The sequence below is a fragment of the Homarus americanus genome, unplaced genomic scaffold (assembly GCF_018991925.1).
Source record: "Homarus americanus isolate GMGI-L3 unplaced genomic scaffold, GMGI_Hamer_2.0 scaffold28051, whole genome shotgun sequence".
NCBI classification, from domain to species: domain Eukaryota; kingdom Metazoa; phylum Arthropoda; class Malacostraca; order Decapoda; family Nephropidae; genus Homarus; species Homarus americanus.
In genome coordinates, this window is record NW_024720144.1 from 483220 (window position 1) to 511160 (window position 27941).

The 27941-nt window shown below is 39.7% G+C and overlaps 1 protein-coding gene across 3 annotated transcripts in view; it reads left to right on the plus strand.

The window, feature by feature from the left end:
- The first annotated feature begins 6691 nt into the window (after positions 1 to 6691).
- LOC121860411 (hornerin-like) overlaps positions 6692 to 27941 on the plus strand; it is a 66636-nt gene continuing 45386 nt past the window's right edge. For all 3 annotated transcript variants that reach the window (XM_042357555.1, XM_042357557.1, XM_042357556.1), the window contains exons 1-7: positions 6692 to 6832; positions 11587 to 11706; positions 15157 to 16075; positions 17511 to 17590; positions 19436 to 19545; positions 22908 to 23283; positions 24200 to 27897. In XM_042357555.1, coding sequence (XP_042213489.1) covers positions 6776 to 6832; positions 11587 to 11706; positions 15157 to 16075; positions 17511 to 17590; positions 19436 to 19545; positions 22908 to 23283; positions 24200 to 27897 — 5360 coding nt within the window. In that variant the 5' untranslated portion in view covers positions 6692 to 6775. The remainder of the gene's footprint in view (positions 6833 to 11586; positions 11707 to 15156; positions 16076 to 17510; positions 17591 to 19435; positions 19546 to 22907; positions 23284 to 24199; positions 27898 to 27941) is intronic.

Here is a 27941-nt window from a genome sequence, read left to right on the forward strand (position 1 = left end):
GTTATATCTTATTACCCAATTACTCTGTCTTGCAGCTTATTTTGTGATTGAAAGTGCTATTTTTTCCCATAAATTTTACAACTACCCTGTAATATCAAGGATTTTTAGGGATATTTACTTAAATTTTGAACATAAGATAAAAATAAGAAGTTTCTATACTTTTTTTTTTTTCTATAGACTGTATCTTTTATTCTCCGTTAAAACTAATATAAAATTAATATTGCCATGGAATAAAGAGTTATGAGTACAGTACACTTTTTTATGTCAACTTATTGGTATTGTTTGAATTTACATTTCGCTCTACTGACTTTACATACAATAATTTCACTATGACAGTAAATCCTTCCTACTTTATAGTTCAATTATACAATGTGAATCAATTTATTACAAGTCATATTTTCATTAAATATATTTCTCGGTGTTTGAACAGTGTTTCATATTTTTCACTTTGTTTCAATTCTCGTCTGATTTCTCGTAAGCACAGGGCCAGTATGAAATTAGGGTGGCAGTGCGGTACAAAATTTTGGGGGACCCTAAGTATAGTAGGATTTTTTTCCTCCAGTTCTGTATGGTACGAAAGTATGGTATTCTTTCCTTCCTTCTTTTGTACATTTCTGTACCAACGTATTTAGAGAAACTAATTATTATGGACGTATAAGTGAGGTTATGGTGAACATGATTGTATATCATTTTTCAGCTCAGGTCATCATCAAAGAGACCGACTAGGCCTTGTCAACAGCTTTGTAATGTGACAGTAAAGTAAGAGTCAACCTGCTCCCAGGCACAAGTGTTGACAACTTGATACAATAATGTTAATGACATCATGACGAGTATGTAAATGTTTACCAATCAGTCTTTTGTTTCTACACTGCCCACTTGGGTCAGGGGGCAGAGCTTAGTGATGTCAAATGGTCAGAGTGAACCGATAGCATAACCAGTGTGGGGAGAGTGACTGCGTGTGACGGAGGTGAGCAACTTTATGTCCCCGATGTATTATTCTTTAAACTTTTCAGAGCCACTGTGTTTTATGGATATCTTTGTGAGCCAACTGTGTGTGTGTGTGTGTGTGTGTGTGTGCATGCATATGTTTGTGTCTTAAAAGTGCTCCTCATGTCTTGAATTGTATGCAATCCCAATCAGTTAATTAATAACTAGATGCTGTTAGTGGTTTTCGTTTGAGCTATTTGTACTATATTACGGTAGATGCTATGTAATATATGACCATGGGCTTATGGAACTGGGAGCTGCTGCTCCTCAAAACTCAGAGTAGCTTAAAAATTTGGGCAATAGCATCAATGAATATGTCCTAATATCCAGTGGATATGGTCTCAAAATTTCCCTGAAATTGGTAAGATTACCCCCCAAACACACATGTATATATGGTGATGTTGACCAAATCAGTGATCAGCCCCCCCCACCCATGTTCCTTCCTGGTTGCAGGCCTGCAAGTACTGAGTAATAACATTTTATGTAAGGAAAGTAGATAATTTTGTTACACAGTACTGTATATCTTAATTCTCAATCTTGTCTTTATTGAAGACATCTTCAGAAGTTTTGGATAAAGACAAAAGCTTAGGTGCAGTCAACCAAAGATGCACTGACCCCACCCTGGGTCTTGTGCTCGCAATTTTACCTGGCAATACTTGGTAAAGTAAGGCTGTATGTAAAGGTGATTGGTGGATCTATTTTCAGCTTTATCACTGTCAGAATAAATAATAAACAAACCAAAGGTAGCATTTTTTTAATAAACTATTCATCATTATTTTAGATCATGAGAAGTTTCCAAATGTTCATATATGTGCTTAAATAATGAAGAAAATTTTATGTGAAAATCTTGTGGCAGCCTTGGTTGTAGTTGACTTGCCAATTCATTAATATATTTTTCTTCATCATTTAAGGGAAATATACAAAAATTTGGAAACTTCTCATGATCTTAAGTAACAATGAATAGCTTATTATTATAAAAAGGCTAAAATGCTACCTTTGGTTTGTTTTATGTTTATCCTGATTGTGATACTGTACAGCCAAAAATAGACCCACCAATCACAATCACCTTTATATACATGCTTATTTTATCAAGTACATATTGCCACGTAAAATTGCGAGCACTAGACCCAAGGTGGGATCAGTGCATCTCTGGTTGATTGTCTGTGTCCTTCCTGGTTCTGCTTGGCAAAATATGGAATTTAGTGTTTGATAACTTGATAAGATAACTATATTTTATCACCTTATTTGTCTACACTAAGGTGATGTTTGGCCTTTGCCTCTCAGCCTAGTGGTAAAAAACTTTTATAAAGGTTGCCGCTTCTAAACAATAACAAACTTATACTCACATAATCATGTAATAGACAAATATAAGTTTTGAGGAATACAGGAATGTGTTATGAAATGGTATTACATTTTGCCATACTGGTTTGGTAAAAAAAAAACTTTAGGTACAGTACAGAATTACGGTACTGTATATAGTACAGTATATTTTTCTAGTATGAATCGTAAAAAATAATGTACTGTACTGGTAGAACAAATGAGAATTAGAACTCTTGCTGGGCATACACTGGCTCCAGATTGTATCTCTACCTGCACCAGTATCGGTCAAGTCTAGTCTTGAATGAATTCACACTCGGAGCCATCACAACACCTTCTGGCAGATTGCTCCATGAGTTCACGACTCTTACTGCAAAAGTTTGTCCTGACAATTTTCTGAACTTGTGGCTTCTTCAACCTGAAGCTGTGACCCCTAGTGGGGCGAGAATCCACCAGTAACAAGAACACTCGCTGTGTAATGTTTTCAAAGGTGCTTATAGACTCTTATAAAGTCACCCTTTGTCTGCTTATAGTACACAGTATTGTACAGTATAAGCTGGGCTACTACAGGCATTCTAATGCTTATAGACTTATAAAGTCACCCTTTGTCTGCTTATAGTACACAGTATTGTACAGTATAAGCTGGGCTACTACAGGCATTCTAATGCTTATAGACTTATAAAGTCACCCTTTGTCTGCTTATAGTACACAGTATTGTACAGTATAAGCTGGGCTACTACAGGCATTCTAATGCTTATAGACTTATAAAGTCACCCTTTGTCTGATTTTAGTACACAGTATTGTACAGTATAAGCTGGGCTACTACAGGCATTCTATTCTCCCGGGGTACATGATTTGCCATAGTGCAGGAACCAGTCTGGTGCCCTCCTTTAGACATTTTTTTTATCAGCTGACAGGTTCTAGCATATCTCCAGGATCAAATAGTGTCGATGGTGGATTAAAGGGTGGGGGGATAACTGAGGCTAGAGCCCTGGGGCCCCACAAAGTAGATAAAAGAGTTCTGGGCACCCAAAACGATACTGTGAGGGACACGTATACATAATACTAAAATGACGTACTGAGTCTGTCTGTTCCAACTTTACTTTTACTTTTATCCTCTTCACCACTCCAAAACGGAAGCAGTTAGAGACCAGTAACTGTACATACATATTACATGGCAAGGTTGTTCATGGTCAATAATAATACCAAGGTATTATTATTGACCATGGACGCCTGGGTGTCTGTTCCAGCCAAAGCTCCAGAGCTGAAGCAGTTAGAGAAGTGACACTTTACACACATTACAAAGGTCCCAAGGATGTGCACTTTGGTGTAACTATTGACCACAGACCCCTGATTTATGTCTGTTTAGTGTCTGCGTCTATTATCGTTCACCCAAAATCCGAATCTCCCCCATCATAAAATCCTGGATCCACCCCTCTGGACTTTTGGTTCACAGACAAAATACTATTTAGGTTTTATATTAGTCTAGGATACAGACCGGCAAATCTCTGAGGCGGGAGATGTCTCGCACTTCTCTTCCTGTAACAGTGTCACATCTAAAACACTATCTCCATTTTCCTACTGTTAGACTGTCTGTTAGTGATGTCTTTTTGCCACAGGGAGCGTCACTGATCACAAAATATGACAATACTATTACTGTATGTCATCCCCTGCTTGTTCTTGATAATTTAGATGTGCTTTTGATACACTACTCACAATTTGGTGGTTGCTAAATGAAATTGTCTTGTCCCCTAAGTTGTGCTCGACCACGTGTCTTATTCTGAATTTGCTGCCCATTGGGCGTAATTAATAATAACAATAAACAAATTGAAGGAGAAAGTGACCATTTGGTACTTCAGTAGAAATAGCGCTGGCAACTTCAACTGCGTGCTAATTAGCTCTGTTAGTTATATTTTTTGGCCGTCGTAAAAAAATATAACCTATGGCCGCCAGTGATAAGAATTTTACAGTTCTAATTAACAAATTAATGTACAAAAAATGACAAGAGGACTGATGGCGTTTCTTACATTTTAATAGTTGGAGACGGATGCAAGTGTTTTGAGGTCAACTATGTAACTTTTAGACTTACTACTTACGATCGTTTTCTATGTACGTGTTGTAATGGTCAGCATCCTCGCCTCGCAAGCGAGCGGACCCGGGTTCGATCCTCGGGGCAGGGTGAAACTATGGGCAAGTTTCTTCACGCCTATGACCTCCTCCTACAGGTCCCCAGCCGTTACAAACACCTCTTTCCTCCCTGACCAGATATCCCTCCTCCTAGTCACAGGCCTGGCACTTGACATTATTAGGGACCTGCCACACTTTGCCATAAACAGATAAATTGTACCGGGAATTTTCCCCCCTCACACTCATCATTCTGTCACTATATGTAACTTATTGACAAAACCCACGACCCTTCAGGCCTTTACGCCCTTAATGCATGAGACAAAAAGGCAAGCATGAACTCTGAATGCTTCCCAGTTCAGCGCTGTAAACGCTTCTGCGCTTCACCTTGCACAGGATGTAAGGGGGTGCCCAATAAACTAGCCCCCTCGTGGGCAATCTGTAAATCTGTTTACGCCGTTTGCCTCTGTCTACCCAGCAGTAATTGGATGTTAATCGATTTGTGGATCGTATTCCGGGTAATGGTTAGCCAGTGCAGTTGGCGAGCTGTCCAGTCTTCTCGGACTATTACGTGCAGCTCGTTAACTTAGGGTGTGGTTATTGTGTTGGCGACAGTGACCGGATAAAACCCCAACGGACGAAACCCCAGTCTCATATATAAAATATAAAATAATACACTTTTAAGCTTAGGTTAGGTTAGGTTAGTGTTGACAAATGACAACCCCGGTGGGGTTTTGTCATGGAACCGTTGGCGACAGCTTCTACACCTTAACAAATTCACGCCTAGGAGGCTGTAGGGGTATCGAGATATTGATGTTGTCTAGCACTCAGGATGGAAGGAAACTCTAATGTGGTTTTCTTGTATAATATAAGTTATATGATAGACAGTCTGGTGCTGGAGGTGCCGTGTGGTGAGGAGCTGGTAGATGTGCAGGAGCTTCGTTAGAGAAGATGTTGCCTGTTGCTGGCCTCCTGGTTGAATAAATGTAACAGCTAGGAGCTTGCTGGAGGAGGTGTTGCTTGTTCAGGAAAATGGGCAGAATCAATCTCAATGGAGAGACAGAGCTTATATACCCAGCAGCCGCTATGAGTCATGTTGGGAAAACCCGAGAAGTCGCTGGTGAATAGTTTCGTTGCTAAGATACGGTAACATCTGGGGACAGCTCTCGCTTGGTTGCTAGGCAACGGCACGTTGGAATGTGATAGCAGGTGGTGGCGGTGCTTCGCAGTTTGTAGGGGAGACGTCCACTACAAGGCCCTTGGGCCGGCCATCATCGATTTCGAGGGGCTTCCATTATTATTATTATTATTATTATTATTATTATTATTATTATTATTATTATGTATGTAATAGGTCACTAAACGAAATCCGAAGAGTCAGGATTAACGGCGGGAAATCCGATTTCTTTTTATTTTTTACAACCTAACTTGTGATAACATTTCGCAGACTAATGAAACCTTAGTCAAGATTTTATGGGACCCTGTTTATTAGGCTGTCCCTTATTGCCATGGTTCCTTGGCAAAAAATCCTTGCTGTTGTCAAGGGTTAGAGCATTGGCCCGGACACAAAGTGAGAAGGGTGTTATCCAGTGTTACCCTACCAAGCACCACAGGTTTCCTGGTCCCAGCTATCCTCCTGTACTAACACCTGAAAACCTCCCAAATGGCTAGTAAGTTGAAAAGTGGCCAATATGACGAAAAAAAAAAGATTAGTGTATTTCCTACATTAAGCATTACAACACATTAAAATAATGGAACATAGTCTTTAAAAAAATATCTAAACTGAAGAGGGCTTTAAAACTGATACATTATATCCACAAAACAAGTACTGTATATGCAAGTCAAGGCAGTTTAGAATAGTATTTACAAGTGAACTTTATGAATCGCAATGCCTGAATGCCAAGATATTGAGCAAGTGATAGATGAAATAACCCTAGAGTCAGTAAGGTCTTCAACTCCCTTACCAAACACTGAACCCTGCACTTGGGAAACAACATCGAAAGCCCACCATATTTTTTTTTACGGAAGGAAATGGTTTAGATATAAATTTGAGTATATCAATTAATAAAATATCATAAAAAATAACTTTCAACTCTTTTAAAATACCATTTAGTTGATATTTCCTACGATTGGGTTTTAGATATTTGGATTTTGCAATTGGTTACAGATGTCAGATGTTGAGTGCTGGAAACTGTTAAAAGAGAGTTGGATTCTTCATGGTGACGTCACTTCGCGTTACTTATACTATCTACAGAGCGTTTGTTTATGCTGTGGCGTACCGTCATGGCTGCTATGGTCAACTGTTATCTGGATTAAGCAGCGTTAAAAAAGAATTCACCTGTGAGATATGTGGACCAACCAAGCATGGGCGTCAGGGAACGTACCTGGTGCTCCTGCTGGTGAGGTAAATTTAATGAGAATATCGTTCATGATCGCCGGTGGCTTGTTTAAAAGAGATCGACCCACGCCGTCTTAGTTGTATACCATTGATAGACTGTATTCTTGATTGCTTGTTCCCGCTCACCATTCTGGATGACAGACGATTAAATTGCTAGGAATACTTAATATATATATATTTATATGTGTGTAATTAACTACATTTCTTTTGGCTAGGGGAAGAAGCTGGTTAAATGTTTATTCTTGCAGTTTTTCAGGAGTCCTTTATGGGCCTAGTGTTAGTATTTATTGTAATATTCAAGCTGGGTAATTATGTTCTGTACCGTGGATTTTCATTAGTAAGCATATGTTAATGAATTCAATGGGAGAATAAAGAAAATAAGACTTGAATTTACTATGGAAATGGCACGAAGGACATTTATCTATTCACCACTTTATCATCTTACTAGCCACACAGGTGATTGGTCTGTTCTGTTACTGTGTTATTACTTTTATTGTCCAGAGTTAGTTGGGATAGTTCATGGAGAACTAAGGTTTCTGACTACTAATATAGACCTAAGTGTTGGTGACCATTTCAGCTCCATCCTTGAACTAGAAGATGATCTCAGAAGTTATCAAACTGCTAACTATGTGCAGCTATGGAAAAGGGACAGCAGAACTATTGCCACAGCACAGAAGAGGACGCCAAATCACAACTTCAACCCAGACTTCAAATATCATGAACTGTGGTACTCCTGTGTCCATAGAAGCTGGAAGCACAATAGTAAATCTACTGGTCAGTGCCCCAACACATCAACAATTAAGGTAGACTGCCCATACCAGCTCAAACTACGATGGACAGCATTGACTCATCACAAAGCACATCAATAAACGGTCCCACTAATTACCCAAATGAACCCAAATGTACCCAAATGAACCCAAATGTACCCAAATGTAGCCACAATGAAGTCAAATGATGGTCATACAAGCGTAAATCGGGTTGTGAATTACTTCTCGATTAGTATTTGGTGTCATAAAGTCACAAAAAATTGGTAAACTTAATTTAATCCGAGTTATGTTAGGTACATGCACTCGATCTATTAACTCAGATTAAATTAAGCGTACCAATTTTTTGTGACTTTATGACACCAAATATTAATCGAGAAGTAATTCACAACCCGATTTACGCTTGTATGACCATTATTTGACTTCATTGCACCTACATATGGGTACATTTGGGTAATTAGTCGGACCCCATCAATAAACCCATCCATGAGATCTCTCAGCCCCTCTTCAACCTCCTGCCAGCACAATGCCGACTAGACCAATCTGACAAGGACAAGACAGCTGAGATGCTCAAAAGAGTGCCAACAGAAAACTGCTGCACCAGCATTTGTCGAAGAGCACAGATCACTGGTATATCACTCATAACGAAGGATATTCATAATATTGCCTCATCTTTAAGGCCCAAACCCTCATCAACAAAAGGCAATAGTTATCAGCAGATCCAGATCAGCAAATTTTGTGAATGAAGAGGACATTAATTGTGCACTGAAAGGTCAACATTTGTCTGAGAATTATGTAGAACAGATCCCCTGTCACATCCCAACAGCATGCCTAGATGAGAATATTTCCACCCAGAATATCTGCAGGTACTTTGATAATGATGGCTAGGCAGCTGTGCAACACGTATATGAGGCCCTGAAATCAGCTCCCCAGTGGTTGTGTAAACTTTGTAAGCAGGACTTTCACTTTATGGATTCTTTGGCCTGTGACTGTTGCCTTCAGTGGGCTCATCAAATGTGCATTGGAAAATGGACAAGGCCTAAAACCAAGTTTTGGTTTTGCAGGGAATGTTATGCTGTAACTGATTTCAATAATAAAAGTACCCAATGGAAAGATAATAAACATGTTTTTAAATTGTCTAAATGGTATTTTATTATGTGCTTCTATTATAATGCAATGGATTTAATAAAGTGCTGATAACATATGATTTTATCTACAGTAGTCCCTCGCCAACTGCGGGGTTAGGTTCCCGATGAACCCCGTGGTCGGCAAGACTAAAGGCTTATGGGAAATAGGGGGTTAGGTTCCATTGCTGCAGGTAACACTCATCAAAGCCTAACAAAGTTGCCTGTTCCTTCACTAAACAATACTTTAATTGTACATTTAATTGAGTTTGAGTTAAGTGCATATAAAGTAGCTTAATATAAATTAAATAGCAATATAAATTTTATTGTACATCTCCATGGAGATAGCATGTTGCTGTGAAATATTAAAAATTAAGAGCATGGGTTCATGTATGTGTGGACATGGCAGGTCACCAAGTTAGACTGTCTAGCTCTTTCCCTTCCAGGCCAAACTGTTATTATTTTTCAACTTGTATTTTCAGGTAGATATACATTTTTTTTTTTTACTGTTACATGCGCACACAATCGTTCATACAGAATGCGCAAACAAAATATATGAAATGATTATCATAAGGTGAAAAACAGAGAATAAACATTTGTTACATCCACAGGAGTTAATCCACGATTGTGGGAGGAGGGAGCACATACTCCTGTGTCCCGTGTCCTTAGTGAAACAATTCCTAAATGGCAGTGCAGTATTTTTTCTTTTCTTTTATTTATTATTATTTTATTTCATTCCTCACATTTACGGAGGAATCCATTAGACCACTGAGGGATAAAGACGCCACACCAATCCACAGATACTGTACTCGATATTCATTGCCAAGGTTGATGAAATGGTGTACAGAGTAAAAACCGTGGTTAGTTGAAACTCACACTTAGGATCCCCCAATAAATCCTACAATGCACTGTGCTTCAGGCTGACCTAGCAAATTCGTATCAGAAAAAAACAAACTTCTTTAACACTTATTCCACTCTATATAAATGACATGGCTTAGAAATAAGAAAATATAGCAAAACTATAAAATAAGAAAAACAAAGGACATGTGTGGAGGTGGTTATAGCCAAGGCTTTGGCTATAACCACACCACCAACTCGCCAGCCAAGCCACCTCGTTTATTGTTACTTGTAATTAAACTATAAATGTTGTGGAAAGATCATTACAATACCCTAATGTGGCTAAGATGAAAAGAAAATATAACACTGTATAAAACTGTAAAATAAGAAAAATGAAGAGCTTCAGTGTGTATATGTGGGAAGTGAATGTGTTGAGGTAGTGGGTTACTGGACTGTAACTGTGTGGTTGTGCTCCCTCCTGATGTGATGTCCTAGCATACACACACACCCACCGTGGCAGCCACACATCTGTGAGTCAGCTGGTTGACTGCCTGAACTGTGTCGTGTCACCCTGACTCGCCCAGAGGAGGGAGAGTTTGATTGTAGGAGCGATAACTTATTTTAATTTTTTTTTGCGTGAACATGTGCTTTTGTATTTTATGACATGCTCTATATCGATTTTATTGTTTATCATAGCAATAAATATGTGTGCAGTATTCTAACTTATGATTCTAGCTGATCTCGGAGGAATTTTTATTATTATTATTATTATTATTATTTAATTTTGGTTCCGGTTGTCTGGATACCGGATAACTGGGATTCTACTGTACAGGTATGTATACAGTATTTGATATAATGTATAAGTCTAAAAAAAAAATGACTACTGTACATACTGTACTTATCCTCATGTCATGTTTTTATTTGCATACTACAATAAATACTATTATAGTACTGTACAGTATATCATTACTTTTATTACAGCAAAGACTGGTAAAATACAGTACTAGCCCAAAATAGCTAGTCAGGCTATTTTGCTGTGGGTGGTACTTTAGCCACTGTCTTATAATTTTGCAGTTACATTTTAACATAACATGATTTAATAGCTGAAGTGGACTAAGAATCGTGCTGGTCATTGCTTTCTGGTGGAAAGTCTGAGTTCATTGGACGGAATTACCGTCATTCACTGAGGACGAGGGAAATTTTGCCGTGTGAAAACCCCTTGGAGGCTTGAAGGTGTAATTTTAGGGTAGGTTCCCCCCCCCCCCTCCCCCCATCTCTCCCTTTTTTTCTTTTTTCCTGTTACTTTTCATCAAAACATTTGTTTTATGTATAGAATGTAAAGCTGGTGGCAAAGCTAGGTAAAACTACTACAGTATACAGTATTTGAGAATCAGCAAGTACTGTTTGCTACGCATGCAAGCAGTTAAAGGTTAACATTTTGATATGAGCATTTTGGAATGATTTCCTTCATCCAGCATTAAATGATGATTACGTTGATCATGATAAATTTCTAACATGATTGTTAAGTAAGGTCATAAATATTTGACTCGGCAGTGGGGGATTAATATATCATCTGTTTAACACCTTAATTTTTATCCGTATTTAAAAAAAAAATCTAAATGTATTTAAGAGGTTTGCGCTCTGCCCTGGGGAGGGGGGATACTGTATGCAAATTGCATCGTCTGTTTATTTACTGATACCTAGTGCGTGTCCGCTCGCGCTCCCAGATGTCAGCACACTCGGTGTCTGGTGATTGTCTCAGACTTGTTGAGGGTCGCAAGTCCATGCAGAGGAGGGAAATTTTTTTTTGGATGCCATAGAGAAAAGATGCTTTAAGCTGTGATAGAAAATAAATCTCTTGACAACTATGGTCTCTTTACTTATTTCCACATTGAGGAACCATAAGAAAATAATGTTGCTAATTGTATAAGTGTAATTTGCAAAGAACCTTGAACGTATGCTCAAAATTACTGTAGTAGACACTTCCTCCCGTTGGTTATTGTATGACCAAGTTTTACCTTGCTGATTATTGCAGGCGACATTGAGTGTGCTGGAGCAGCAAGCACAACAGTATGCAGCATACCAGCATCAGCAGGGGCAGCAATGGCCATCACACACTTCTACTTCAAACCCATGGATATGGGGCCAGACGGGGGTGAGTACTGTACTGGACATCATATCAGCCAGTGTCATACTCATCCTTTATTTGCTTCCCCTTGCAACTCTGTAGGCTAACAGTTATATTGTATATGATACTATAATAAGGACATTGGATTGTATCCTTGGAGTACCAATTTTATTACAGTAAAGCCTCGAATAACGATGGTAATGTGTCCTCCAATAATGCAGTGTAAGGTGAATCATCGTATCGTGAATCATTAATTACCATTAAAATAAACCAATAATAATGAGATGCAGTCCCAAGTGTGACCCTTTCATATCTTTTGTGTGGCTTTTTACCCTCTTTTCCCCAAAACCAATCAAATTAATGAAAAATGCAAACTACATTCTTTAAATAATGTTTATGAATGCACCTTATACAATATAAATGAATAATATGGTCACACAAGAGGAGATGGGACGCCATCGTTTTTTATAGTGTCTACAGCCGGGAGTCTGGGACGATGGTTCTACATAAGAAACTGAAGAAATTAGACCCTGGTTGTAGCTGTAGTGAACGTAATGTAAAAATATGAATACGTACCTGTAGCTAAGTTTTAAGTAATGGTATTTAATGTTAATAAATGGAACACTAGAAGTAGCTAACCACTAATGGTAAAGAAATAAAGCGAGACGATTGGGAACGCCAACATATGTACAGTAAGTGCGTACATGTGAAAACATATCGTCATTTCTCTACATAAGAATATGATAGCCACATTTATTTACTGTTCATATATGTTTTAAATAATACTTATGAATGTAAAAGAAAAATTCTACTCGCCAATGGTGGTAAAGTCTAAAACATAAGGACAGCCAATGATGTTGTGCGAGTTTTTACTCAGATGACGAAGTCATCAAGTTCAACTCTGGCTGAAGCTGTAGCTTTCCATAAAACTGTTGCTGGAACGGTTACTGAACCTGAAGTTGTTGTTGAAGCTGCTTATGATGATGAATTTGCTGGTGTAGCTGAAATTGATGGTTTCGGCCTTCGAATAATAAAGCTGTCGAAAGAACCTTGCACAGCTGCTTTCATTTCTCTTTATACTGTACATCTTTATGTAGAGGTCATTTGCGTTTTTCATGTCCCTGTTAATTTTAATGCTTCGTTCTGCTAATGGATCCACTAAAGAAAATAATATGTTCATTGCTTGCTCCATAAATTTCCACAGACCTCTCCCCTTTTTCATATCGTTTTAACACATCTAGTTTCTCGGCTAAGCTTATGCACTTTCTATTAGCTTTTGAACCAGCACTATCACCACTTGCTCTCTTGCTCATGTTGAATAGGGACGCAAAAATGACGCAAGAAACTTGAGAAAGTTTTTCTCCTTTTCCTGTTCAGATGCGTGAAAACAAAGGGCCCGCCAGCTGCGACTGTTTATACTAGTGATGCTGGCGTCACCACTAACAAGCCCGGCAGCCTCCATGCGCAAGGCTTTTTTTTTTCTTTTTTTGTATAATACATATCAGGATTTAGTTATTATTTATATGAAATTGTATTTTTTCTTCTAATTTCGTCGTAAATACAAAGAAAATAATGGCGTAAATTGAATTGGGTTGTTATCGGAGGCTTTACTGTACAAGTATTATTGGCGTTTATATTTGTTTCTAATTTGTTGTTGTACATAAAAATAATTGTTGATTTGGTTAGTTATGGTATGCAGTTTTGTTTTGGTGGTCATGAGCTGTTTACTCATGGACAACGGATCGTCAGTCACCACACAGCTGTTTCATTGTCAGCAATGACCTACCCTGACTGGAACCATCTCAAACCTTCATTATTGTTGAACATTAGTGGAACACCTTAAATTTAACTTAATTTAATTAATTTGATACGTATACTTCTGTTGCACTCCATATAGATCTATCTTGGTTAATGTTTTTAATTTTTTCACTCATTTCAACATAACATGGTGGATATATGCATATTTATGGTATTTGTGACTACAATTACTGTGTTCTTATATGACTGGTACATTTATTACACTCCACTTAGGTCATTATTGAGTATTCTTAAATTGGTCATAAGTTAATTGATCTTATTAGCTTGAACAATTTGTCTATTTATAGGACTGCCAGCACTTTCTTCATCTTTGTCACTCAAATTCACTAAAATCAATACAGTAGTCACTGCATAGGAGGGTCATCATTGTCTGCTGAAACAAATATGTTGGGATTAATTTCATCTTGTGTGGGGTGCTGCACATGAGCAGATGTGGAACATCTTGAGGACTCCGCCATAGTTTGGCCATTACTAATGGGTGAGAGGCCTATACCACCTCAGGGCAGTTGTCAGAAAGCTCCACAAAGATGCTGAGCAAAAACAAAGTCTGGGAAATTTACATTGGTCCACGAAAAATAAAATGCAGCTGCTGTGGCCGGATATGTCAAGTGTGCTGGGCCCCTCCACACTCCAGGATATGTTGGCAAAGGGCTAATGTTGCATTTTTAAAGAATGCAACCCCTACAATAAATAAGGACACCTTGTACATTAATCAGGGGACATGTACTGTATTGTCAGTCAGTCAAGCAGTAGCAAACATGTTAGATCCTGCTTTCAGTTCTAAACAAACACTCTAATTGAGCAGAGGATTTTGGGACACTCGGGGAGTGCTTGGCAAGAAGTGGCTGAGGAGGGATGTTTCTTCATATACAGTACAGGTATCTCAATATTCAAGCAATGGCAGAACTGTAGTAGTTTTAGTGATAAACATTGGGATTACATAGTTGATGAAGGTGTTTCATGTTAAGAAGTGTTTTGTAAGATTCAGGATATTGAGGAGTGTCATGGTGAAGCTATTAATTTGGGTAATGAGGCATTTAGAGGCCATGGTAGTGAGTGAAATTTCCCTGGGCTGTGTGGTATATTTATATTTTCTGCATCACTGTTTCAGATTTGTTTTTTCTTTAGTGGCTTTATAACATTGGTTAGGAGTGTGCTAGACTTTTGTTCGTTGTCATAATCAAACCAGATGAATAGGTTTAAGACCTCAACATTCCTTTTTTAACTTAACTTATAGGTGCCTTGAAAGATGTTTGTTTTCTGTCAGTTTTCTTTTCATTATTAATAGAAGCGATATTGGGTATACAGTAGTTTGATATATAGCTTCATTTAACTGACATTTTATAATTTTCTGTAACATTGCTATTTTGAGTTTTAAATTTATATTGCCATTAATACAAATTTCATTAATTTTGGGTACAAACTAACTTTACATTTGGTTTTGATACTGAAACTCAAAAGAAAACAATTGTTTATCTTACCTATTTATCCTATTTTAGTAGACTAGTATGAAATTTAATGTCTTGAATTAATATAGACCAATGTTAAGACCAGTGGATCTGGCATATGAAATGTAAATGCCATTTCATCATTCCAAATTTGTTTATTTCTAGGTTTGTGGCCGTACCTCTTGGGTATTTAAAGTTTGTTTATTTACAGGTTTATGGTATGTATGGCATGTATGGCAATACCTCTGGGGTAATGCCAATGATGTCTGTACCTCCACCTACTGTTGCTTCTGTGCACCAGGATACAAGTGTTCCACCACCAAACATACCTGCCCCAGGTGCTGCCAATACCAGTGAACCTCCGCCAAGTACAACATCCACTAGCACTCCTTCCGCCACTGCTACCACCACCACTACAACTACCAGTTCTACTACCCCAGGTGGGGCCTCTACAGATGTGGCCCCCCCTGAGGCTCCCCCTCCTAGTGCCCCTCCCCCACCCGATGATCCTCCACCACCCCCACCTCCTGAGGAAGAGGAAGAACAAAAGACAGACAAATCTAAAGTGGGATCTTCAAATTTAGGAGGGGATGGTTTACTGGGAGCACATCCTAACTCAGCTAAAGATTTACAGGATTCAAAAGTGAAAGCACAAGACCCAGCTCAAGATAAGTCAGTTGTAGAACAGTCTCCTGGGTTGTCTGGTGAGTCTCCTGGAGTGAAAGAACAGCCACAAGGGTTGATGGGACAAGCACCTCCAAAGGATAACTTGGCACATGGTAGAGGGTGGAATGACCCTGGAGCACAGAACCGGCAAAATTTTGATTCAAATCAGCATATGAATCGGACAGGGGGAGATTGGGGGAATCCATGGGGTAACACTCAACATGGAGTTGGCCAAACTTCCTCTAGCTGGACCTCTAGTGGTGTGCAAGGCAGAGGTGGACCCTCAGGTCCATGGAATGAAGGTAACCAACCTTGGGGAAACTACTTGGATTCCAGCAGTCGGGCAGATGCTTCAAGGGATCCTTACAATCGAGGACAGAATGTCAAAGGCCAGGGAAGTGGTGGTTATGGAGGCAATCATGCTGGATCTCAAGAGAGGGGAGGATATAACTCTGCGCCAGATCGTATGTATTATACTGTACAGTACTGTGTTTGTATTTATTGATGTTGGGTGTTTGCTTGTGTATATATTTTAACCCAATTAGAGTGAATCATTCATCTGCTGTAGATGCATTAGTAGGGCCCAAAATTATAATAAAAAAATTAATATTATAGTCTTTTGAAAGATGTATGTTAATGAACATGAAAATACAAAATTTCACAACCACTGAATGTTGCTGGGTTGGAGAAATCAGGAAGTCTGTGTGCCAAGTTATTTCGCCTCGCCTGGGTACAATAAGGCAGGGTTTTCATTCCACACTTCCAGCTCAGTACATGTTGCCACAACTTCACAATACAACACAGATGTCACTAGCTGGTGTGGCTACAGGTGCAGGCTATGGCGGGTGTACAGCTGCATGCTGCCACAGACGAGGTTGTCTTATCGTCATTTGTAGGCCCCTACTATGCTCTCTGTGAGCAGGAGGCCCAGTCTGCTGTAAGACAGTATACTGAACTGAACCTTTCTTTGGGCACTAGTTTTTGATATATATTACTCCCACAGTCTAGGTCATATTTCTCCAATCTTTTTATCTTGAATTTGTGTTGGTAATGGAAGCATTACTGTAGAAGAAGTTTCAATGGATTACTTCTTTTAACACACCCTAGCTAAATAGAGAGAGCTATATAGGAACAGTGATTAAAACTTAATTTTGATTACTAAATTTTCACCTGTTTATATATGTACTGTACTGTACTTGTGCAGCCTTCTCATTTTGAAGTGACGGATGGATTGATTGCTGTCCATTTTTGCAAACTGAGCCTTTTATTTTTCTATTTGTTTGCAAAAAATATATTTAAAGTTCACAGTTCTTGGGTATATCATGGGCAAATATACAGTGTTAGTTTCTTGGTATCATAAAACTATAATCATTGTTTTTGTGCCCCAGTACTCTTGTTGGAGGTGTGCAGCAGTTTAGTGGATACTGTACTGTATTTACCTCATGTCTGAAGGGTTGGTGGCTTAAATCCAGGGCACCCTGAAGCAGCTTTTATTAGGCAGAAATTCAGTATGAAAGAGTTCCTTTCGACCATTTTCAAGAAAAACCTTTATAATTTTTACCCACCTTGACCAAATCCTAGGTTCTCTAATTCAAACAAAAGTATATACTGTACAGTAAATAAACTGTCCCAGATATGGGGTTGAACCTTAAATGTAATAATCATAAGAACATAAGAATGGAGGAAACTGTAGCGGGCCTATTGGCCCATACTGGGCAGTCCCATTTACACCCAACCCCTATTGCTCATATATCCATCCAACCTATGCCTAGGAGCCTGTAGACTATGCATGTGATCTTATCTGGTCAGTTTATTCACATATCCTTCAAAGTACACGAAATGTTTTGATAAATCCAATATTTTGTTTCTGAACTCTACCCTTTGTTTATTTACTTTTAGATGGACGAGAAAAAGCATATGGACAGGAGAATAGTTTAGTCTCCAAGAACTTGGATATTTTAGCCAAGTTTGATGAAAAGGTGAGTTATTTGGTTGGATGTTGAGTTGTAAAAGCAGGACACTGAAGCAGATCAGAATACTGAAACTTATTGATGTGTTATTAGCTATTACATTAATGTTGAACCACAATACTTGTGGAACTAGGATTCTAGTCTGTCAGATATAAAATGTCATGATCTTAAACATGATGAGAGTAATGGAGACGGTAGAGGCCAATTATATTGGTTATAATGTGAACATTCATATGTGGGTGTTTTTGTTCTTTCCAGCAACTCTGATTGCGTGTAGAATATAAATTGTTCTTTATTATTTGTATATATGTAATGGGTTACAGTATTTAATTATATTAATTATATAAAGAAAAATGACTAGCTGGCACATGTAGTAAAGTTCACACACTTGTCTCAAAATAAAAATCCTTTTAGTTATACTTCAGCATAATCCTGGTATTTTATTGATGCTGATATCAGTGGTAAAAATATAACTACACTATACAGTAGTCACAATGCTTTTAAATTATTATGAATTGTAAATCCAGTGAGCCAGCCACACACACACACACACACACATGCACACACACACACACACACACACACACACACACACACACACACACACACACACACACACACACACACACACACACACACACACACACACACACACACACACACACACACACACACACACACACACACACACACACACACACACACACACACACACACACACACACACACACACACACACACACACACACACACACACACACACACACACACACACACACACACACACACACACACACACACACACACACACACACACACACACACACACACACACACACACACACACACACACACACACACACACACACACACACACACACACACACACACACACACACACACACACACACACACACACACACACACACACACACACACACACACACACACACACACACACACACACACACACACACACACACACACACACACACACACACACACACACACACACACACACACACACACACACACACACACACACACACACACACACACACACACACACACACACACACACACACACACACACACACACACACACACACACACACACACACACACACACACACACACACACACACACACACACACACACACACACACACACACACACACACACACACACACACACACACACACACACACACACACACACACACACACACACACACACACACACACACACACACACACACACACACACACACACACACACACACACACACACACACACACACACACACACACACACACACACACACACACACACACACACACACACACACACACACACACACACACACACACACACACACACATTATTTTTTTTTAAATCACATAGGGAAAAGGGAAACAATGGAGCACCTTAGCTTTCGTCTTTATTCAAGACACACACGCACACATATATACTACTGGTTTAACGTAACATTTTCGATACTTTTTTGGTGTCAACATTAGACTTATCCTTTATGAATTATTATTTTTCTTTTGTTGTCTGAATTCCAAGTCCCAAATCCTCAAAAATTTCATCTTAGTTGCCTCTCTTCTTCAAAGTTAACTTTTGTGCTGAATCCATGATACATGTTATACTCTAGGGTTGGCACTACTGCTCCTTTGAGTTGTCAGATAATTATGAAGCATGGATACCAGTTGAATGATAAACTTTTCTGCACTTATGGAATTATATACTACTCTCCTTAATTCCAATAGTATTGATTTCTGTCTTTCAAATTAATTTTATGTTATTTAAGTTATTCATTCAGATTATTTAATGTTTTTCTCACATTCCAGAGTGATGAAGACTTAAAGGAATTTGACAGACAATTTGTCAATTGGGAGAAGCAGTTTAAGCAGTGGCAAGATGAGAACAAGACTCATCCAGACAAATCAGCCCTCAGGAAGTATGATTATAATCCAAACATTAAGAAAACAATAACAAGTACTGTATATACTACATGTGTACACTCATACCAGTATACTGTACATTGATTTCAGCCAATCAATCAGTTAATTAAGGTGTCATCCTCATGTCTGAGGGATGGTGACTGACTCCACACACACACATGTACAGATTTTCTCTACCTTTCATGAAGTTAATTCATGAAACACCTTGCAGAAGGCACAAATTGTGTGGGTAATAATATACTGTATTACTTAAGTTATAAAAAGAGTTAAATCACAGGTTGCAATACTGTACACCAGAAGAAAAAAAATTGTTTGCTGAGCACCGAGTATTGATAGGTTTGTGGGCAGCAGCCTCCTTCTCACCTCCCCTCCCCAACATCACCCATTTTCTTAAGCATTAAAAAGAATATTGAAAGAAAGGGTGGATCTAGAGGTGGTACAGCAACAGCTTGATCTTCTCAGTGTTGGATAAAATCATGATTTAAAGAAATATATTCTTATTTAAATTGGATTTTTTTATTTCAATAGATTTTTATTTTTCATCATTTACTGGTATATGAAAATATGATATTTCCTACATCTAAGGTTTATTAAGGGTTAGGTGAAAGAAAATTTAGGTATCATACATTTTTAAGATAGATGTATTCATGTAATTTGACATAAAACTGATAAATTATAACTTGGTTACAGCCTACTGATATCTCATTTAATAAAAGACATAATTAACCATAGGAACTTGAAATAAATCTGATAAAACTTGTCTCTGCAACAAAATTTTTATTAAGAAATAATTGGCATTTCAACTTTTGTTAAGATGAACAAAAAGCAAGCCTTATAAACATTAACATTCTTTTGAAGCGATTTATTTACATGTTTACATTGATAATTTATTTAAGGGCTTATATAATGACAAATTTTGTAGCCTTTTCTCTTCCTAGGCAATTTCTGACATGTACAAATGTTGAAAAAATTCTGACAATGCCTGCTGATGATGCAACATCTGTAAATAAATGCTTAGGGACGTTCATTACATTATCTGGTAAATCATGGGGAAAATACTGCCACCAAGCAAGAGGTGAGAGAGACTGAACAACATGTTTACCCAAATAAAAATCTTTAAATGGTGTACTACTGTACAGTACTTCCATGGAAAGACATTCATGTGGGAAGAAAACCTGGCAGACACTTACATGCACATGCTACTGCTACCACAAAGAATCTCAAGGAAAAAACAGATTTCATTTACAGTATTGGTAAAATTTTTTTTTTATTTAAATTATGATTTTTTTCACTCATTTGAATCATAACTACCCTGCCCCCTCTCCTCAATTTCTTGCAAGTGCCCTTTTTTAGGTATGAACAAAATACATTAAAGATTTTATATTTTCCACAATATTGGCTGGACCCTTTTTTGGTGGTGTTTTGTGAAAAGGATGAAGGTTTGACAGCATTTCACCATCATCAGATATAGAGCACTGCTGTTGCTTCAAATAAGTGTATACTGTATACAGTTTTCACTCGGTATACCATTTCACCAACCGCAGCATTTAGTTTTATGTATCCACTGATTAGCACGACATCTTTATCCCTCAGCGATCTTATGTATCCCTCCGTAAATGTGAGGAATAAATAAAAATATTACTAATACAAAAGATAAAAGAAAACCTCTGCATTGCCATTAGGCATTTGTTTCACTAGGGACACAGGGTACAGGAGTACGCTTCCTTCTCCCACGATCCCTGTGCAAACTCCCGAGCAAGAAGAAATGTTTATTCTCTGTTTTTGACCTTATGATAATATATTTTTTTATGCATTCTGTATGAACGGTTAAAGTGTGCATGTTCAGAGTATTTAAAAACAAATACGTATACAGTACCTCTCCGAAAATATGGGTTGAAAAATAGCCATAACACAATTCACAGCTTGGCCTGGTAGGGGGAGAGCTAGGGGGATGTGGCTACAGGGGTAGTCTAACTTGTTGACCTGCCAAGTCCACGCACACGTGTTTACTTCACACACATACACACCCATGCTCTTCATTTTCTTATTTTATAGCAACATGCTCTATCCACAGAAATGTTCTGAAATATTTAATTTATATTAATCTATTTTATATGTATTTGACTCAAATGTAATTAAATGTACAATACAGGTATTGTTTAGCGAAGGAACAGGCAACTTTGTTAGTTTTTGATGAGTGTTACCTGCAGCCATGGAACCTATCCCCCTATTTCCCATAAGCCTTTAGTCTTGCCAACCACGGGGTTTTTCAGGAACCTAACCCTTGTGGTTTGCAAGGGACTACTGTATGTCATAGCAGGCGAATTATATTCTAGCCTGTGCTTTGCTAATCATAACATGTGACCATTGTTGCTAGGTTGTCCTTTTAAAGCCTGACAATTCAAAATGGTCACAAAATACAATATTTTCTTCTTATTAATACACCAAGAACACCTTAAATTCCATCCTCTACTATTTATTCTTAGCTGCAGTGCTTTGGACTTTAAAAAAGGTTCTCCATGTTCCTAGATTCTTGTTTGTTTTGTTTTTTGAAACATTTTGGTCTGCATTTTGTATGTCTAAAAGTTGTCTTTTTCTTGGTGCTAAGAAGTCTGATATTTCCCTTCACTTAGCAAAACATTTGTGAATGTTTGAAAAATTGCCTCTGATAATTGTTTTACCCAAATTAGATTTTCATTGAGTATGAGATTTAAATCAGATTGGTCAAATAAAACAATACAATTGACTTGACGTTCATTGGTGATCTGACTTAAAAAAAAAAATTCTTTAGTACTGAGCTGTTTTTATTTTAGGGGTGTTATTATTTTCTCTGGACACCTAGGTCTACCCTGGCAGTACATTATGACTGCATATCATCATCAGTATTTTATTGCCATTTTCCACGCTTGCATGGATTAGCTGCAATTACTTGATGGCAGTTAATAGGGAAATTCAGAATGGGAACCCCCCCCCCCTCCCCTCCCAACTCAGCACTACAAACCCAGGGCGCCAGCCCAGAAATTGCAGCCGAGACCAGGGCATGAGCACAGTTCTGGTGACCTCGTTGAAAATAAAAGACTTACACATTTATAAAAGCATTCATCATCTTTATGACTTGGGAATTTGGTTGGAGTATGCTGCTCTTTTCTCCCTCCAGGAGCAAACATTGTTGTGCATAGTGATGGAAAAGGATAAAAAATCGTAAGATCACAAACCTAAAACCATGATTGTAAATTATCATAGGTTCATTGTTTCCCTTTTTCCTGTGTGATTTTGTCAAGATTTATCTTATCCACATTTCCATTGTGGATCTACATTTTATATATATATAGTTTATTTTATTTTTTTCCTCTTAAAGGTATGAAGAGGATTGGTCTAGATGGCGAGCTGAACTCCTGGCAAAAAGAGAAGATATTCGTAAAACAAAATTGGAGCAGTTTGTAAAAACACAGCAGGTCCAAAACAAAGGAGATGCTGCAGACACAGGCAGTAACTCCACATCATCTGTTACCTCTACCACTGCTGCAACCACTACCACCTCCACAACTTCTGCTGCCTCCACCACAACTGCCACGATTCCTGTAGATCAGCCTCCTCCTGGTGATAACCAAAAGAAGCCTGTGGGGCTGAGTGATTTGAAAAACATGAATCAGAGAGAACAAGGTGACTGGTCAAAACAGACCCAGAGTGAACATGACAACAACTGGCAGGGCAGCAATTGGCCATGGTCTCAAGTAGGTATCTAGTAGTGTTGAAGAGGATACAGTTGTACAGGTATATAGCGTGTACTAGTGAACAATGCATGTAGTAAATACTGTTATGTAATATGTATATTGAAGACAGTATTTTATGTGTACTGGTAGTGAAGATATTTGTAAATTGTGCAGTCGAAATTCATGATAATAATATTTTTGGTGTGTGTGCTTTTTAATGTCAGCCCTATGGAAAATGGTATTGGCCAGAAACAATGCTTCTTTGTACCTAACTACTGTATATGTATAGAGAGTTTTTGTCTAGAATAGTAAATACATTTGACTTTCACTGTTTTCCCTTGATATCTGCCTTTCCCAAATCTCTTACTTTTCCTTTCAAAACTTGTTAAACACTAATTTGATAAGTTCTGGGACATTATCATTGCTTTCATCTCCTCCTAAAAGTCTCTTATTCATAGCAGCAAAGCTATGGGCTTTATCATTATTCTGTATTCCATATACCTGTACTGTACTGTAAACACACTGATACAATCTTTCCCTGTCAGTCTCAAAAACTTATGGAGCAAACAAGTGGGCTTACACATCGTAATCCAATACTGTATCTTAAAATTTTTTGCCCATACCTAACCATGCATCTTGCCTCTAATCCCCATCCATTCGTCTTTCCTCTGTTCATGGCTCCTTGCAAACTTGTGTTTGCGAGAGAGGAGTTTCGTTTACTCCCAATCACATCCATTCTTTCTGATTTAGAATCTTTGATAAGTATTCTTGCCTTCATTCATTCTGGTCATGTATCTTTTTGTGGGGTTGTGATACAACCCCAGTTATTCAGCTGGGAATAATACATTAATCTTGTTTGTATATTTGGCATAACAGAGGAACATTCGCACTTTTAATTGCAAACTTTAATAATACTAAGCTTATGTGTTTTCTACAGGATAAAGGACAAAGCAGTGGTGGACAAGCAGACAGTGGAAGACCTGATCAGGCAAGAGGAAGAGATTTCAATCCAGTACAGGGTATAGGTGGATTTGGGCAAGATCAAAGTCGTGGAGGATTTGGACTAGATCAATGCCCACCAGGATTTGGACAGAATCAAGGCCCACCGGGATTTGGACAGAATCAAGGTCGACCAGGGTTTGGACAGAATCAAGGCCCACCAGGATTTGGACAAAATCAAGGCCGACCAGGGTTTGGACAGAATCAAGGCCCGCCAGGGTTTGGACAGAATCAAGGCCCGCCAGGGTTTGGACAAAACCAAGGCCAACCTGGATTTGGTCAAAATAAAGGACAACCTGGATTTGGACAGGATCAAGTCCGACCTGGATTTGGACAAAATCAAGGCCGACCTGGATTTGGACAGGATCAAGGCCGACCAGGATTTGGACAGGATCAAGGCCGACCAGGATTTGGAAATGTAAAGGATCAAGGTCGACCAGGATTTGGACAGGAACAAAGCCGACCAGGATTTGGGCAGGATCAAGGCCTACCAGGATTTGGACAGGAACAAGTTCGACCAGGATTTGGACAGGAACAAGGACGATTAGGATTTGGACAAGATCGAGGCCGACCAGGATTTGGTCAGGATGAAGCCCAACCTGGATTTGGACAGGATAAAGGCCGACCAGGATTTGGACAGAATCAAGGCCGACCTGGGTTCGGACTGGATCAAGGCCGACCTGGATTTGGACAGGATCAAGGTCGACCAGGATTTGGACAGAATCAAGACCGACCAGGGTTTGGACAGGATCAAGGCCGACCTGGATTTGGACAGGATCAAGGCCGGCCTGGATTTGGAATGGATAAAAACAGACCAGGATTTGGACAGGATCAAGGCCGACTTGGATTTGGACAGGATAAAGGCCAGCCATTACTTGGACAGGATAAAGGCCAGCCATTACTTGGACAGGATAAAGGCCAACCATTACTTGGACAGGATAAAGGCCAACCATTACTTGGACAGGATAAAGGCCAACCATTACTTGGACAGGATAAAGGCCAACCAGGACTTGGACAGGATCAAGGCCAACCAGGACTTGGACAGGATAAAGACCAACCAGGACTCGGACAGGATCAAGGTCGACCAGGATTTGGACAGGATAAAGGCCAACCAGGACTTGGCCAGGATCAAGGCCGACCAGGATTTGGACAGGATAAAAACCAACCAGGACTTGGCCATGATCTAGGTCGACCAGGATTTGGACAGGATCAAGGTCTTGGAGGATTTAGACAGGGTCAAGGTCGAGGAAGATTTGGACAAGATCAGAGTCGAGGAGGATTTGGTCAAGATCAAGGTCGACCTGGATTTCAAGGTCGATCAGGGTTTGGTCAGATTCAGGAGCGTGGAGGATTCACATCAGATCAAACCCAAAGAAATTTAAACAAGGGAGAGAGCCGATGGGGTTTGGACCAAGGACTAGACCGGGGTGGTTTCAGTCGAGGGACAGAGCAAGGTGGTTTCGGCCAGGAAAGAGGGTTAAATCAAGGAGAGGACCGTGGTAATTTGAACCGAGACTGGAGAGGATTTAGTGAAAGGCAAGGTCGAGGCAGCTTTAACAATGACCGAGGAGGTTTCAACCAAGGACTAGGACGTGGTGGATTCAATCAAGGACAATCTCAGAGTGGTTTTAATCAAGATCGAGGAGGTTTCAACCAAGGACAAGGTCGTGGTGTCTTCAACCAGGATCTAGGCAATTCAAACCAGGGACAGGGTCGTGGTGGCAACAATCAAGATCGAGGTTTCAATCAAGATAGTCGAGGTGGTTTCAACCGAGATAGAGGAGGCTTTAACCAGGGACGAGGGCGTGGTGACTCCATAAAAGGACAGGACCGTTGGGGTTTTAATCAAGGTCTAGACTCTCAGGATGTTAACCAAGATCGAAACAGAGACACATTCAGTCAAGGATTGGTGCAAGGGGGATCTATGCGAGGGTTCAATAATTTCAACCAAGGTAGAGGAGAACTTGCTGGAGGTAGAGGAGAACTTGCTGGAGGTAGAGGAGAACTTGCTGGAGGTAGAGGAGAACTTGCTGGAGGTAGAGGAGAACTTGCTGGAGGTAGAGGAGAACTTGCTGGAGGTAGAGGAGAACTTGCTGGAGGTAGAGGAGAACTTGTTGGAGGTAGAGGAGAACTTGCTGGAGGTAGAGGAAGAGGATCAGTCAATCAGAGAGAATCTGATCGAGGGAACCAGAGAGAAGGTGGTAGAGGTGGATTTTCTCATGAACAAGGAAGAGGTATGTCAAGAGAGTTCGATCGATTTGGCCGTGGCCGTGAAAGATTTGATCCATCTGGTCAGGGATCTACTCCAGGACAAGGACGCAATTTCAGAAATCTATCACAAGGTCCAGAAGGACAGGATAATGACAAAAAAAGTCTGGGAATGCCAGATAAAGACGAACAAAATGTATGTGACAAAGACGAACGTGTACAGGGAGGATTAGATAAAGATGAGAGAAACACAGGAATGAATGAAAGAGGAAAATCAATTGATAAGGAGATAAGAGGGTTTCTTGAGCAAGGAAATCTTAATAGAGGAGGTTTTAGTCAAAGAGGTCAAGGACGAGGTGCATTTGACAATAAGGAATTTGGTGAAGAAAGACTTGATCAGAGTGGACTGGAATTAGAAAAAGGGATGCAAGATCAAGATGACAGAGTTTCAGGGGCGCTTGATCAAGGTAGATGGAATCAAGGAGGTTTTGACCCAAGTGGCCGAGGTAGAGGTGGTTTTGATCGAAGTGGTAGGGGTAGAGGAGGCTTTGACCAAAGTGGCCGGGGTCGAGGAGGCTTTGACCAAAGTTGTCAGGGTAGAGGAGGCTTCGATCCAAGTGGACGTGGTCGAGGAAGTAATGACTTGAGTGGACGAGGTCGAGGAAATAATGACTCGAGTGGTAGTGGTCGAGGAGGCACTGATTCAGGTGGTCGGGGTCGAGGAAATAATGACTCACGTGGTCGGGGTCGAGGAGGCACCGATTCAAGTGGATGGGCTCAAGGAAATATTGACTCGAGTGGTCGGGGTCGAGGAGGCACTGATTCAAGTGGATGGGGTCGAGGAAATAATGACTCAAGTGGTCGGGGTCGAGGAAGCACCGATTCAAGTGGATGGGGTCTAGGAAATAATGACTCAAGTGGTCGGGGTCGAGGAGGCACTGATTCAAGTGGATGGGGTCGAGGAAATAATGACTCAAGTGGTCGGGGTCGAGGAGGCACCGATTCAAGTGGATGGGGTCGAGGAAGCAATGACTCAAGCGGGCGAGGTCGAGGGGATTTTGATCCATATAGACAGGGTCGAGGAGGCCGTGACTCAAGTGGGTGGGGCCGAGGAGGCTTTAACCAAAGTGAACAAGATCGTGGGGTAAACAATTTTAACAGCTTCAGTCGTGGTGGCATTGATGAAGTTGGCCGAGGTGAAAATGATCAAGCTGGCAGGAGAGGCCGAGGCGGAAGTGATCAAGGCATTAGAGGCCGAGGCGGTCACGATGGCAGAGGTCGAGGTAGAGGTGGGCAAGATGGCCGAGGTCGAGACGGACGCGATAGTGATGGATTTAATGAGAGAAGACCAGGAGATTGGCAAGAAGATGGCAAGAGAAAGTTTGATGTAATGCAAGACGACATGGACTGGAGGACAAATAATGACAGGTTTGATGACACTGCAGTTCATATATATAGGCCCATTCAGAAGC